Source organism: Juglans regia, chromosome 14 (genome assembly GCF_001411555.2).
Source record: "Juglans regia cultivar Chandler chromosome 14, Walnut 2.0, whole genome shotgun sequence".
Classification (NCBI taxonomy): domain Eukaryota; kingdom Viridiplantae; phylum Streptophyta; class Magnoliopsida; order Fagales; family Juglandaceae; genus Juglans; species Juglans regia.
In genome coordinates this window covers 27299775-27314288 of record NC_049914.1, presented here as the reverse complement: position 1 = coordinate 27314288, position 14514 = coordinate 27299775, and the positions used below count along the sequence as shown (strand labels likewise).

General features: G+C 39.2%; 2 protein-coding genes, 1 long non-coding RNA gene and 1 other non-coding gene across 4 annotated transcripts; 2 read left to right on the top strand and 2 right to left on the bottom strand.

Annotated features, from left to right (window-relative positions):
* Nucleotides 1-429: 429 nt before the first annotated feature.
* Nucleotides 430-1313, bottom strand: LOC118344471. Its single transcript, XR_004798262.1, has 4 exons — nucleotides 1105-1313; nucleotides 909-1017; nucleotides 692-772; nucleotides 430-611 (listed from the first exon to the last, which is right to left on the bottom strand). It is a non-coding gene; the product is annotated as an uncharacterized LOC118344471 (long non-coding RNA).
* Nucleotides 1314-3769: 2456 nt separating this feature from the next.
* On the bottom strand, nucleotides 3770-5929 carry LOC109001616 (receptor-like protein 3). The gene has a single exon (XM_035685630.1). It carries the CDS (start codon nucleotides 5927-5929, stop codon nucleotides 3770-3772), a length of 2160 nt encoding a protein of 719 aa, XP_035541523.1.
* Nucleotides 5930-7584: 1655 nt separating this feature from the next.
* LOC118344592 lies at nucleotides 7585-7703 on the top strand. Its single transcript, XR_004798372.1, has one exon. It is a non-coding gene; the product is annotated as a 5S ribosomal RNA (ribosomal RNA).
* Nucleotides 7704-7789: 86 nt separating this feature from the next.
* Nucleotides 7790-13368, top strand: LOC118344586. Its single transcript, XM_035685629.1, has 5 exons — nucleotides 7790-9188; nucleotides 9488-9626; nucleotides 9756-9810; nucleotides 9872-11258; nucleotides 11336-13368. Exons 1-5 carry the CDS (start codon nucleotides 7790-7792, stop codon nucleotides 13366-13368), a joined length of 5013 nt encoding a protein of 1670 aa, XP_035541522.1.
* The last annotated feature ends 1146 nt before the right edge of the window (nucleotides 13369-14514 follow it).

The following is a 14514-nucleotide window of genomic DNA, read 5'->3' as shown; positions in this document are numbered from 1 at the left end:
AGAATTAATTCGTCACACTCACGTCAAGCAAAAGCAACCACATTTTCCAGCAATTAAAACAACCCAACCAGCCACATATAACAGCCCGAACAACCCCACTCATAAAACCAACAGCCACATGTTAACCCAAACAACCATGTGTCAACCCAACCAGTCACATATCGACCCAAACAGCCACATATTAACCCTGGACAGCCACACATTCCACGAGCTTGAACTACAAAAGTTATAAGTTCAATAGCATCTACAATTTCAAATACACGAATATAGACGAGAACCTTCTAGTAAGCACCAACAACCAAGTCACACAATAACATAAGCGACAGTTACGAGGCTAAAACTCGCATGTACCTTTCCTAGTCCCGGAGTGGAGATCGATTGGTTTCGTGGTTAAACCACACTGCCTAGTGTAAGATTACTACCCTGTGATTAGTATTCAACAATTCAATTAGAAATTAAATTTGAAAAATTTGGGGGGATAATCGCACGGTGGACTCAACACCCAAAAATGTAATATAATCGATTAGGGCATGCCTTGGTCGGTGTGAGGTGCCTGTAGACTCTGATGTCCCTGTTGACTGCGGCCTAAAACCTAGAGTAAGAGGAGGCGTCTGTAGAAGAGAAAATCAAGGGGTTAGAAGGAAAGGAGTACGTGAGACAGAACCAAGAACCAAGAGAGGGAAACGCTCACTGATGTGGGACGGGGAATACGGCGACGACAATGGAGCCCACGAACAGAGGCGACTACGTACGGCTTGGTCACGCACGGTGGCTGGAACCAAAACAGAGATGAGTGAGAAAAACCTAGAGACTTGCTATGACAGCCACAAAACCACAATGGAATTGAAAACAGATAACGAAGTGAGAGCGATCTTAAAACCTAGAGTGAGAGAAACTGAGATGCTTACCGTCGTTTCACCAAAACTCCGGCGAGGAACTTGTAGGCGACACAACCCACAGAGCAGCGGACGGTAGACTCACAAATCACAAGACAGGGGCGAGGAAAATGAGAATAAACTGCGTGTGAAAAAGATAATGTGAAAAATTGGCGAGTGTAGTGCATCGTGGGCACAGAGAGAGATGAAGAACGTACGGGGAATTTACCTGTGTGAAGAGGGAAATCGGCGATGACGCTGATCGTAGCGGTGGTGTTGCAAAACGGGTAGGAGTGACCGTCGTCAATTGAAGCCCTAGAAACCAACTATGGGGCCTGTCGCACAAAGAAACTGCTGGGTGAAAGGAGAGGGAGAAACAGAGTGCGTGAGAGAAAATGGGGAGGGGAGAAACTGAAGGAAGAAGAAACCGATAGGAAGAGGGACTTTACAACTTAAGAAAACGGCGTCGTTTCCTTTAAAAGGGCCAAGTCGTGGGCTGGGATCCGCGCTTGTAGTCACTACTAAAAAGATTTTCGAGTCTTCGAGCTGAGCGTTCAGTTTGGATTAACATAGATCGAAGAAGATATTCAGAGAGATCAAAACCTTAGATTTCTTTCAATGAAAGGCACTGAAGATTGATGTCAAACCTTATTGTTCCACAGTTGAGATTGCATTAAGCGTATGAGAAATGATATTTATAATTATAGAGTGCGCAATCGTCACACAATTTCTTGAAAAAAGTGAGTAAATACGAGATAACCATATGAAATTTTTTCCTTTTAATAGTAGACTCCACTATTTTTCAAAACGATTGCGTGGTATTTGTGCACCTCACGACTGTATACAACATTATTCTAAACGTAATCTAGAACATTTTAAAACTAATAAGAAGTTAATGGTTCATATATATTCATGATCTTGAATGGTTCAAAAGCTTGAATGGTTCAAAAACTTGACCATATTTATCAACTTGAATGATGTTGAATGTCGATCTAAAGCTAATAAGAACTGAACTGACCATAGATATCAAAACTTGAATGGTTCAAAACGTCTTGAATGACTGTATTGATCATGATGTTCTATTTGACATATTAAATCATGGTCGGTTTGTGTTGTACACAGAAAATAGAACATCGCTAAAAATCTTGTTTGTGTTCAGCGCAGGAAAAGTCATTAGGCGTCTAGCGTAAGTAAAACTGTAAAAATTTGAAAAATCGTCATCCAAGAAATCTTTTCAAACTTAGATTTTGAAACTCATGTCCTTACTCGACTTGCCTAAGTAAAAAGAGGTACGGATAAAAAAGCCTACATTTTTAGACTAAATTGTTCTCAATTTTGGTCATTACTTGATCTTTCTATTCTCAATATGTTCTTCTTTCCATTCTCCACCGCTTCCCTCCTTCTCGGCCTGCCTCCTTATTTTTCACCAGGCTTAATTCCTTCCTTTCATCTTCGATTTTGGTTTGGATCTCGGTAGTTGATCCACTGATTTTGCTTTTTTTAATTAATTAATTACTTAATTAATTAATATTATTTATTTATTTATTTTTTTCAATTTGGATATATTTTTTAGATTTTGGTTCGGGTATTTGTTAAGACCCCAATGGAAATAATAGTAATATTAACACTAAATGAGAACCAAGAACAAGAAGATAAAGATAATGGCTACAATTTGGAGTATTCGAGGTCTCCAATTCCACCCAAATGAAAATACAAGTTTCTGCAATAATTTTCCAGATACCTTCATTGTGCCATTTCTGGCTTACATATGGGCGTAACCCATATCTAACAGAACCAATAAAAAGGCAACATGTGGACAGTAAAAACAGAATGGTATAACAGATTGCAACATAAAACACTATTATTGATCTAAACGGCCAGTTGTAAACGACTAGTAGTTCAGCTCCCTTAACCATCTACCTCAATCATCTGCAGAAGAGTCCTCTAACACAGCTTACTTTCAGAGTTGCTTAATTGAGATCATAACAATATTGTTTGATTTTCTATAGAAGTGTTGATTTTGGTTGCAACGTTGCACAAATCCTCTAACTCCTCTTACAAGATATATAAGTTGTAAGTTTTACAACTCTTAAAATGGTACTATATACCAACAAAATAACCAAGATTTCTTTTCATACCCCATAATTCAATTTCTCTGATTATTATAATTGTATATATATGCTGCGCATTTTACTGTACTATAAGGTAAAAAAATTTGTACATGCTTATATAACTTAAACACTACATGATCATCACGTACCATATCTTTGAAGTAATCAATCAAGCCTTTTCCACATGGCTGCATCATGTTTATATATCTTGTTACATATACCCTTTTTTCACCCTAGACTCTGTAATTAAGATTGCATCGAAAAATTGTCCAAATTACACATTTAAGTAAGATTTTTCACACGGTATGGCATTAATTAGGTAAGAAATTAAACTCATGAATCAAAAGATTCAAATATGCATGCTTACCTGAAATATGGGATTGGGGAAAGCAATTGGTTAATGTTAACTATTTTTTTTTTCTTAATCTGAATATAGAAAGATTAGAATTACCAGTGACAGATCAAGGCGAAATGAAAACAAACAACAAAGAAGCAAGCCATAGAAGACCATGTACAACTCCCGATTCATTGTAGCCGAGCAAGGGAATCATATTGAACTTGATATAGAGTATTATAAGAACGTCTAAATTGATGAAAAGTTGAAACTTGAGAAACTAAACTGACGACTAACTCTAGAGAGCCCAATTTATTACTCAAAGAACATCATGCTTGTATATACTAGGGCTCGTTCTGCACAATCTAGCCAGACACAGTAGTACTGGCTGCGATTGTCTCATCGAGCCTATCTTTTAACTTGTCTAGGAATAAAAAATATGCGACTCTCTATTTATGGTGCAATACCAGAGGACCACACACTCCACAAAATCCTGTAATGAAGCCAAGCGCCACAATAATATGAAACCATGGGATTGAATCTCCATCTTCCTCATCATGAATGTCCTTGTCTCTACTCATGTCTCTTGTAAGATTGCCACACTTGGGAAGTGGGTCACCACAAAGTCCAGGGTTGCCCTTGTATGCAGAAGCATCAAAGCTTTGGAGCTGAGTGCCTGATGGTATTTCTCCATGTAGTTTATTGCCTGCAACACTTAAATTATGCAAAAAATTCAAACTAGTTAGCGATGCTGGTATTTCCCCAGACAACTGATTTTCAGAGAGGTCCAGATCTTCCAAGTTTGTGAGCTCCGATATTTGGCTTGGAATGTTGCCTGAGAAGCTGTTATGGCTAAGGTCCAATGTACGAAGTTGCTTCAAACGTGCTATCTCTACAGGAATGTGGCCACTGAGACTATTGTTTCTAAGGACTATATTTGGCTTCCAGTTGTTGATGGAGTTGTACTGGTGAAGCCAACGATTCATGTTTACGTTAAAAATTGGTAAAAGAAAAGAGCTATTATCTCCTAGATACTGTGCTGATACTAGTGCTGGCAATGCACAAAGTTCCTTTGGAAATTCACTGGAAATGAGGTTATCAGACAATTGTAAAGAGATGAGTCTTGGAAGCATTGGCAACCAACCAGGAATTGGACCTGTGATACGATTGGTATTTAGATTTAGGATTTCTAGCTTCTTAAGCTTAGATATCCATATGGGAAACTGACCGGTCAGTTGGCCCTCACTAAGATCCAAAAATCGAAGATTTTTGAATCCATTAGAAGCAAACTGCATATTGATGTCGTCATTTGAAATCATCTCTTGTAGGAAATTGTGACCCATAAGAACAACATCAAGCCTCTTGCAATGCATCAGAATCTTGATTGCACTTGTGAAATTAGTTAGCCTATTGAAACTAACTGAGAAGAAAGATAAATGTCTCAATTGAGCCACCTCAGGCGGGATTTGTCCCTCTAATCGATTATGGGAAATTCGAACTCCTCTTAGGGACTTGCATGAGAGAAGGCTCGCTGGGAAATTTCCGGTGAAGTTGTTAAACCCCAGGTCAAGTATGGTGAGTTGTTGAAGACTGGAGAAATTAAGGTTGGAGATGTTTCCTTCCAAGGAATTATTTCGTAAATCTAATTGGATAAGATTAGTGCAATTCATCAATGATGGTGGCAAAGAACCTGTGAGGAAGTTATTTCGAAGGTGCAGGTGCTTTAAGTTGGAAAGCTTTGCAAAATCCAGTGGAAGCTTGCCACCGAATTTATTGTCACTTAAATCGAGGTTGGAGAGCTTGGTAAGGTTGACAATGCCATCGTTGATGGATCCTGAAAGATAATTGGAAGGTATGGAGATTTCTTCTAGTGCTGTTGCACTATACATGTCATGTGGAAGAGATTTTGTGAGAGAGTTAAAACCTGCTCGGAAAATCTTTAGTTTGGAGCATCCTCCTAACCCACGAGGAATTTCGCCACTATGATTATTGCCGGAGAAATCAAGGAGCCTGAGGTTGGGAGAATTGATGCAAGGAGAAGAAGGAATAGGCCCTTGGAAACTATTTTTGCAGACATTGAGCTCGATCAAGTTCCATGCTTGTTGGAGAAATGAGGATTGGATCCAACCATTGAATTCATTGTTAGAAATGTCAATTGTTCGAATGGAGGCAGGCCATGATCCATTAGGTGAAAATAACAATGATATATTTCCAACTAGATGGTTGTGGCTCAGATCAAGGACCTCGAGTTGATTCAAGGATGAGAAGAATCCAAGGGGAAGAGAATCTGAAAGTGAATTATGGGAGAGATTGAGGTGAGAGAGGCTTGTGAGGTTTCCAAGGAATGGAGATACACTCCCTTCGAGACCCTTAGAGGGTAACGAAATATGAGTGACCCGACCTTTATGATCACAAGAAATACCTTCCCAATGGCAACAATCAGTGGCAGACCAATTTAAAGAAGGGGAAGCTGAGGTATTAAAAGGTAGGGACAAGAGAGAGTTGCGGTCTTTCTGGTTGCATGCATGCAGATTTGCAGAGGAGATGCTGAAAAAGAGGAACAAGGTGAGGATCATCAGTAGATAATTATGAGGGATAGACTCCGGCATGTTTCTTCTGCTTCTGCTTCTGTCGATATCTATCAGACAGTGCTTTTTTTTGGTCTTTAGATGGGATATATTGTCAACTTGATATATGCCAAGTACGTAGTACTCTTGCAAGTGGTTCATGTAATAAATACTTGGGCATTTCATTTAAAATAAAATAAAAATAAAAAAATAAAAAATACTTGGACTTTGTTGGTAAGATAAATTATTTCAATCCATTTCAAATTAATTATTAATAAAATTTACTATCTTTTTAACTTTTCATAAAAAATTAAAACTCATTTTAATTCATTTCATACGTTCAAATACATGATATATCAACCTATTTGTATTTACTCACAAAATATTACTATTCTCAAATAATCTCAACTTATTATTTATTACTTTTAGGAAATCTTAAAATTAAAGCACTGCTGAATATATAAATACCTCAAATGGCAACAAATTAATTCATTACTACTGCTGCTGCTGCTACTATATATTGGGTGATTTAACACATCAATTATTTAGGGAAATCTAAATTCTAATTAGCTTAATTTCTTGTATTTCAAGTTCCTTTTGATATGTTGGTCGTGATTCTGTTGGATGTAGAATGAGTAAGTACTACGTACGTCTAGATGCATGTATATTTATATATATATATATATGTACAAACTGACTTATACTACTTGATATGTATAGCAGTTAATCTATCATGATCTAATTAGCTATTAATTCGTTCATGTCTTTGTCTCAAAATATATAAAAAAATGATAGGGATCCCGTGGTCTTGAAAATGTTAATAAATATCCACCTTGAAAGTTACAACGTAGCTAATCCAACACGTTAGCATGATGCACGACGCTTTCTTCAGTACGCTACGACTGAGTCTTTTTAAGACAAAAAGTTTGATCTCTTTGTTCCTGTCTTTTCCCCACATTCAGCTTTCAGAGATAATTAAGTATTTGTTTGAATAGATCAATTCAAACAAATTAATACGTGGCCCCTTTCATTATTTTGTATTTTCCGCATGTTTTAAGGCTTACGTAATTAATGGGTTGTGTTATGCTTGAAGAAAATATTCATTTTATTTGTAAAACTCATGTATGTTCTTGACTTGTCACTTAATAATTTTTATGTAAACATGGCTGTCAATTAATTTGTTATGATATATTAAGAATTTGTAATGAAGATTTTATGTTAATTTTTCCTGATTTTATGATCACTATTTGCAGCTAGGTGAAGGCAACAAATGGTTATATATATATATAAATATATTATTTTACATAATATTATTTGCTGCGAGACCATTTTGCTGGAAAATAGTTTTCCGAGAACAATAATTGAAGGAAACAACTATTTTGCCCTCTCAATTATACCACTCATTTTGGCCGCTTGCTTTTCTTTTTTAGTTTTTTTTACTTAGTGATTAAGAAAGTGATTTTAAATATATTGAAATATATATATATATTTTTTAAATATTTAAATATATTAAAAAAATATGAAAAAAAAAAAGAAAAAAAAAAAAAACTAAAATGTGAAGAGCGGTGACTTGAGCTGACTACTCTGGACGGCAAAATAGCCCGACTCATAATTGAAACCAGAAAGGTTTTGCGATGAACAATAAACTCTTTTAGTTTGGCTGCAAGTGGTTATTTGCAACCTTTCTAAATCGGCAGAACTGCGATCATACCAGCACTAATGCACCGGATCGCATCAGAACTCCACAGTTAAGCGTGCTTGGGCTAGAGTAGTACTAGGATGGGTGACCTCCTGGGAAGTCCTTGTGTTGCACCCCTCGTTTTACATAAATTTAGCCCCGTAAAACGCTCTGCTAGGGTTTTGCGTTTTTGGTTTTGCGTGGTCTCCTTCTACGTTGGCTGCATGGCGGCCTCTGGCTTGCCGCCCATGGCAGCCCCGGCTCGGTCCTTTGCAGATTTAATCTCAGCAACGCCACAACCTTTACCAGAGATGGAGGTTTCGTTCCGTCAGCCAAAGATTATCGATGGTGAACTGGTGTTTTCGTTCTCTACAGAGGAGATTGCAAAATTGGCTCAGCCTTTCCGTTATTCCATTGTTCTGAAATTCATCAGGCAGCGACCCTCCTTAGATGCGGTTAGATCCTTCATTCGAACACGCTGGGGGCTGTCTAGTATGCCCATGGTGTCTGCTATGCAGCGTCCTCGTAATGTATTCGTGCGGATGGCTAACGAAATGGACTTCAACAAGGCCTTATCCAGAGAATCATGTGAGGTAAACGGTGTCTTCTACAGACCATTCGCATGGACGCCTGAATTTGATGAAAACCATGAACCACCGTGTGTTCCTGTATGGGTATTTTTACCCGGACTTCCACCCAATTTCTTTCAACCTTCAGTCTTAAAAATGCTCACAGCTCCTATAGGACGTCTCATCAGATGTGATAATTCTACGATTTGCGCGACTCGCACAGATGGGGCGAGAGTTTGTGTCGAGGTTGACTCGTCTAAGACTCCGATCTCTTCATTCTGGATAGGCAAACCAGGGGTACCCAAAAGTAGGCGGCAAGAGATAGTGTATGAGACGCTGCCTGCTTACTGCTCTTTGTGTAAATGCCAGGGACACAATTCTCGCACATGCCGCAAGGGAGATGATAAGAAGAAGACAGCTAAGAGTGAATTGAAGTGGGTTAAGCAAGTGTCAAAGCCTTCGGAGGAAAGGGTTGATATGGCTGAAGCAAAAAATTCGGTTCAGCAGGAGATCGTGAATGAGAAACAGGAAGATGTGGTCCAACTACTAGATGAGGAAGGGGCTGAGAAATTGGTCGAGTGTAATGAGGCAGTTGCAGAGAAGAATCATTCGGAAGAGGAGCTCGGTTTGGGCCTTGCTGTGAATTCGTTGGGGCTGAGGGAGGTTATCCCACAAAACCATCCATCTGCTTTGGATAAAGGTGAACCGAATTCCTTCAATGGGCCTATGGGGAATAACCGACAGAGTGAATTGGCCATAGTGCCGTGTGTTGTGCATCTGGGCTTGGAAGCTTCGGGTCACAAGGGGCCTAAGGTGCCTTCTTTGGTGATGGTTACGGACTTAGATGTGGATGGGGCTAGCTTGGATGAAGAGTTGAACCTTTTGGCAAGTGAGGGTGATGTTGCTGCTGTGTCATCTCAAGGCTGTGAGGTTGCGGGGGAAAATGTGCAGGCTGATGAAATTCATTCCGATTATGAAGGTGAGCGAGATAATCTGAAAGAGGATTCACGAAAAGATTATTGCACCGATTCGGAAGGAACGACCAAATTTGTTGGTAAGTTCCTGAAAAGAAATTCTACAAGGGCTATTATCCGTCCTAATAAACTGAATTTATGATTAGTCCTATTCTTTTTTGGAATATAAGAGGAGTGCGCTCTTCTAAATTGAGGTTAAAAAATTTGATAAAAAAGTTCAGGCCTAATATTATTGCTTTGGCTGAGCCTTTCTTGATGGAAGATAAAATTCCGACTTTTCTAGCAAACTTTCATTGTGAATTTTTTGTCACTAATGAAAGCCAAAATGGGAAAATTTGGTTGTTGTGGAATTCCATGATCTCGGTCCAATGGCTGGCAGGTTCGAATCAATTTGTTTCAGTGAAAGTTGAAGAGAAGGGGTTCGCCTTCATTCTTACTATTGTCTATGCTAAATGCAACCCAGTCGAGCGTAAAAAACTTTGGGAAGACCTTATAGCTCTCAGAAATGGAAATCTTCCGTGGCTTCTTTGTGGCGACTTCAATATCATTAAAGATGATTCTGAAAGAAGGGCCTCGGCCTTTTAATGCTATGGAAGATTTTAATCTTTGCATTCAATCTTGTGGTTTGCTGGACATGTGTTCGAAAGGTGCGCTGATGACGTGGTGCAACGGACAAAGAGGCTTGGCTCGGAGTTGGGCAAGGTTAGATAGATGTTTTATTGATTCTATTTTTCTTAATTGTTTTCCTAACGTTTTCTCTCAGGTTTTGCCTCGTACTACGTCGGATCACTCTCCTTTAGTGATTCAAACTGGTGATGACCCATTCAGGTATGGGCCTAGACCTTTTCGTTTTCAATTTATGTGGACTGATCATGTTGATTTTTTGAGCTTTGTCAAAGGGATATGGAATCAACCTGGAGTTGGCTATGGGCTGCTTAAGCTTTCTTTTAAGCTCAAACGGCTGAAGGTGGCTCTTAGGGAGTGGAATCTGCGTATCTTTGGGAGGACAAATGTGATTATTCATGAGTTAGAAATTCGTATTGAGAGCTTGGAGAATAGCCTTCAAAATTCTTTTTCTTCTGCGGATGATCATGATCTTATGGATGCAAATCTAGAGCTCTCAACTTGGAAGGGTCGTGAAGACACTAGACTTTCTCATATGACTAAGAAAAGTTGGCTTCAAGATGGTGACCAAAATTCCAAATTCTTCCATGCTTATTTGAATGCCAAGAATAGTAAAAGGATCAATGACATGCATCTTCCGGACGGTACGTTTCTTAATAATCCTCTTGATATTCATAAGGCTGCCGTGGTTTATTTTCAGCAGTTCTTGAGTGAGAGTAGTGATTGTGATTGTCCCATCTTAGGGGATCTGATTTCCCCGGTGATTAGTGAGGAGGATAATTTGATGTTATGTCGTACTCCGTCTTTTGATGATATTAAGGAAGCTCTGTTTAGCATCCCTATTGATAGTAGTCCTGGTCCGGACGGTTTTAGCTCTGGTTTCTTCAGATGTTGCTGGGATATTATTAAAGAGGATTTAATGGAAGCTGTTTCTGAGTTTTTTCAAAAACATTTGCTTCCCCGTTATTACACGGCGTCTTTTATTGTGTTAATTCCTAAGGTTGATTCGCCTAATGGATTTGATAAGTTTAGGCCTATTAGTCTGTGTTCTGTGGTTTATAAGATTTGTGCGAAGATCATTGTGGGTCGTCTGACGAAGTTGCTTTCTAAGATGATTTCTAATGAACAGGGGGCCTTTATCCCGGGTCGTAGTATATTTGAGAATATTAGTATCACCCAGGAAATGGTACATTCGATTAATAAAAAGACTAATGGGGGTAATGTTTTGGTCAAGTTGGATATGTCTAAGGCTTATGATAGAGTGAATTGGAATTCTCTCATTCATGTTTTGGTTGCTTTTGGTTTTTCTCCTCAGTTCTGCGCCCTGATTAAGTTATGCATCTCTTCTCCCTGGTACTCTATTATGATGAATGGTACTTCTATGGGATTTTTTAAAGGTGAGCGTGGTTTGAGGCAAGGTGATCCGCTTTCGCCCTATCTCTTTGTCATTATGCAAGAGGTCTTATCTCGTATGTTGAAGAAAGCTTTTGATATTGGTAAAATTGGTCGGTTTACTCAAGCTAGAGGTACCCCCCTATCTCTCATCTTATGTATGCGGATGATATTGTTATTTTCTCTAATGGGGGGAAGAAATCCATGAGAGGTTTGATGGAGGTTTTACATCTTTACGAGCTTTGGACGGGTCAGATCCTTAACAAAAGTAAGAGTGCTATCTTTTTCTCTAATAAGATCCCTGCTCACAGAAAGTCCTCCCTTCTTCACTTGACTGGTTTCTCTGAAGGGTCTTTCCCTTTTAAATATTTGGGGGTTCCTATTGTGGTGGGTCGTCTGAAGGTCTGTGATTTTGGTGAATTGATTGGGAAAGTTAGTAAGAAGATTGCTGGGTGGAAGATGAAATTGCTTTCAGCTGGTGGTCGTGTGATTCTTTTACGCCATGTTTTGTCGAGCATGGCCACACACCTTCTAGCGGTTTTACCTGTTCCTAATGGGGTGTTTAAGGTTTTGAATAGGATTATGAGTTCCTTTTTCTGGGGAAACTCTGATGGGAGAGGTAAACGGAAGTGGGTGGCCTGGAAAAATATCTGTTATCCTACTGAGGAAGGTGGCTTGGGTATTCGGGATTTTGGGGATGTTCAGAGGGCTCTTCATATGAAATTTGCTTGGCACCTTCTGAGGGGTCAGTCCTTATGGGCTGATTTTTTTAAAGGTAAGTATGTCAAAGGTATTCATTTATCCCTTTTGAGTCCTAACAAGGGTACTCTTTTTTGGAAAGCTATTGTGCGTTGTATTCCGGAGGTCCTTAATCAATCTAAGTGGTTGGTGAAAGAGGGTAATGTTTCTTTCTGGCATGATAATTGGTTGGATGGGGGTCCTATTAGTGCTCTTTATCCAGTTATTGAGAGACCTTCGCTTAAAATCAAAGATTGTCGGATTGACAATGGGTGGGATATTCCTCTCCTGGAAAGAGCTGTGGGTCAACAAAAAGCCTTGGAGTTGTACCATTTTTTAGCCACGAGGAAGGATGGTCAAGATGTCCTTATATGGGTGAATGATAAAAATGGTAATTTCTCTACTAAGAGTGCTTGGGATTGTATCCGTGTCAGAGCTCCTTCGTTACCTTGGGCCCATTGGATTTGGCATCCTAACCTTCCCAAGAAAATTTCGGTTATGATGTGGAAGGCCTTACATAATTGTCTGAGTGTGGATGATAAGATCAAGAATATTGGCATTCCCTTTGTTTCTAAATGTAATTGTTGTGCCAGGGGTCATATGGAAGATTTAAACCACGTTCTTTGTAATGGGGATTTCGCTAGACAAATCTGGCGTCTGGCGGCAAATCAATTAGGTGTTCATATGGGTGTCTTCCTTACGTGGAAGGAACAAATTAATTTTTGGTTCCGCCGTGCTGGTAAGTCTTCTCAACTTAAGATTATCTTCGGTATTCTCCCTTCTATTGTCTCTTGGAAAATTTGGGATAGACGTTGTAAAGCTCGGTTTGAGGATAGAGTGGACTCGGTTCAGACGGTTTGGCATGTTATCAAGATATGGATTCGTCAGATTATTTCCTTAGTTATGAGAGTGTCAAGGATTTCTTCCCATGATGTCGCTATTTTGCAGAGATTGGATATCCCGGTTTTACCTCAGAAGCCTAAACAGGTTCGTGTGGTGAGGTGGTTTAGACCGTCTCAGGGCTGGATGAAGCTAAACTCTGATGGTAGTAGCTTAGGGAATCCTGGGCCGGCTGGTGCTGGGGGGGTTATTCGGGATTCTTTTGGTAATCTGCAGGCTGCTTACTCGGTCTTCTTGGGTCAGGGGTCTAATAATTTTGCTGAGCTGAGAAGCTTGCTGGAAGGGGTCAGGAGGTGCTACCAGTTAGGTTTTCGGAGGGTGGATATTGAAGTGGATTCTCAACTGATTGTCAGCTGGGTTACTAAGGGTACTTGTAACATCTGGTACTTAGAAGATTTCTGGGAGGAGTTGCAGGGTCTTTTGGGCTGTCTGGAGTACCGTTTGACTCATGTCTTTCGTGAAGGTAATGCGGTGGCTGACTACTTAGCTAAACGGGGAGCTGAGGGATTAAACTGTGATTGGTCTTTTAATGATGCTCTTCCCAGCCAGCTTCGTGGTCTTCTCCGTTTGGACAAAATTGGCATTCCTTATTTGCGTATCTCGTAGTTTCTGGTACGTTTTTCCTATTTTCTTTGAGGTTTATTTTGTGTTGTTTGAGTCTCTGTTTTGCAGGTGCTGGGTTCTTCTTGGTCTTGGTGTTTCTTTTCCTTAGGCTTCTTAGAAGTTGTTTTTTGGTTTTCTTGGTTGGTTTTGACACTTGGTTTGGGTTAGTTCCTAGTGATTATCTTGTAATCCCACAAGTGTATTGATGTAACCACGGTATTCCTCCGCCATAAGTGAGGGTTTTTTTAATAAAATTGGGACGGGGCTGCTATGTGTGTGGCTACCGGCTCTTCTTAAAAAAAAAAAAAAAAAAAAAAAAAAAAAAAAAAAAAAAAAAAACAATGAATTTGGAGATGAAATAGTGCTTTTCATCTTTGAAGAAAAAGATAAAATTACTGTAACTAATATTTAAGATGAAAAGTGTTTGGCTAATTCAATGTGGATCAATTATTGATAAAGTTATTTAAATTTAGAGATGAAAAGTGATTTGAAGAAACCAATGTGAATGCTCTTACCGTGGAACACACATACTTTTTTAAAACCAACTAAAAAATCTCAACGCAAATCAACTTAAATATTCATAGAAATCTCAAAATTTTCATATCATCTCACCTCCCAAACGGGCCCATATAGCTAAGATACAAAAGGAGTATTTCTCTAGGATATCTTATATACAAGTTTGAGAGAAAGCGACTTTCCACTTCGAAAATTTCTCTAACTTTGGGAACTATTCTAGTGAATGGGGTAGTAAAGGGTAGCAACACGTAACACCAAACAGGAGAATCTCCTCAGTTTTTATGGATGAAAAACGTAAACAAATGTCTTTCATTGTGACAAAAAATGGAACCCAAACCTACTTGAGAACCCCCAAAATTTTACTTACTACAAGCCCAAGAAGAAAATGCTGATGCGGTAGCGGGAGAATGTGAGCAGGAAGAATCACTACCACCTAAACTTGAGGAAAATGAGTTAGAAATTTCATTAAATGCTATCTTGGGCACCCCAAGTGCATATACTATGAGGTTAATGGGCAAAATTGGTGGGGTTCAAGTGGTGGTGTCAGTAGAGTACTCTGGCAGCACGCATTGTTTTGTGGATCCCCTCATTGTGGTGTCAAGGCCAAAGTTGCAGATAGATAAAACACAAGCA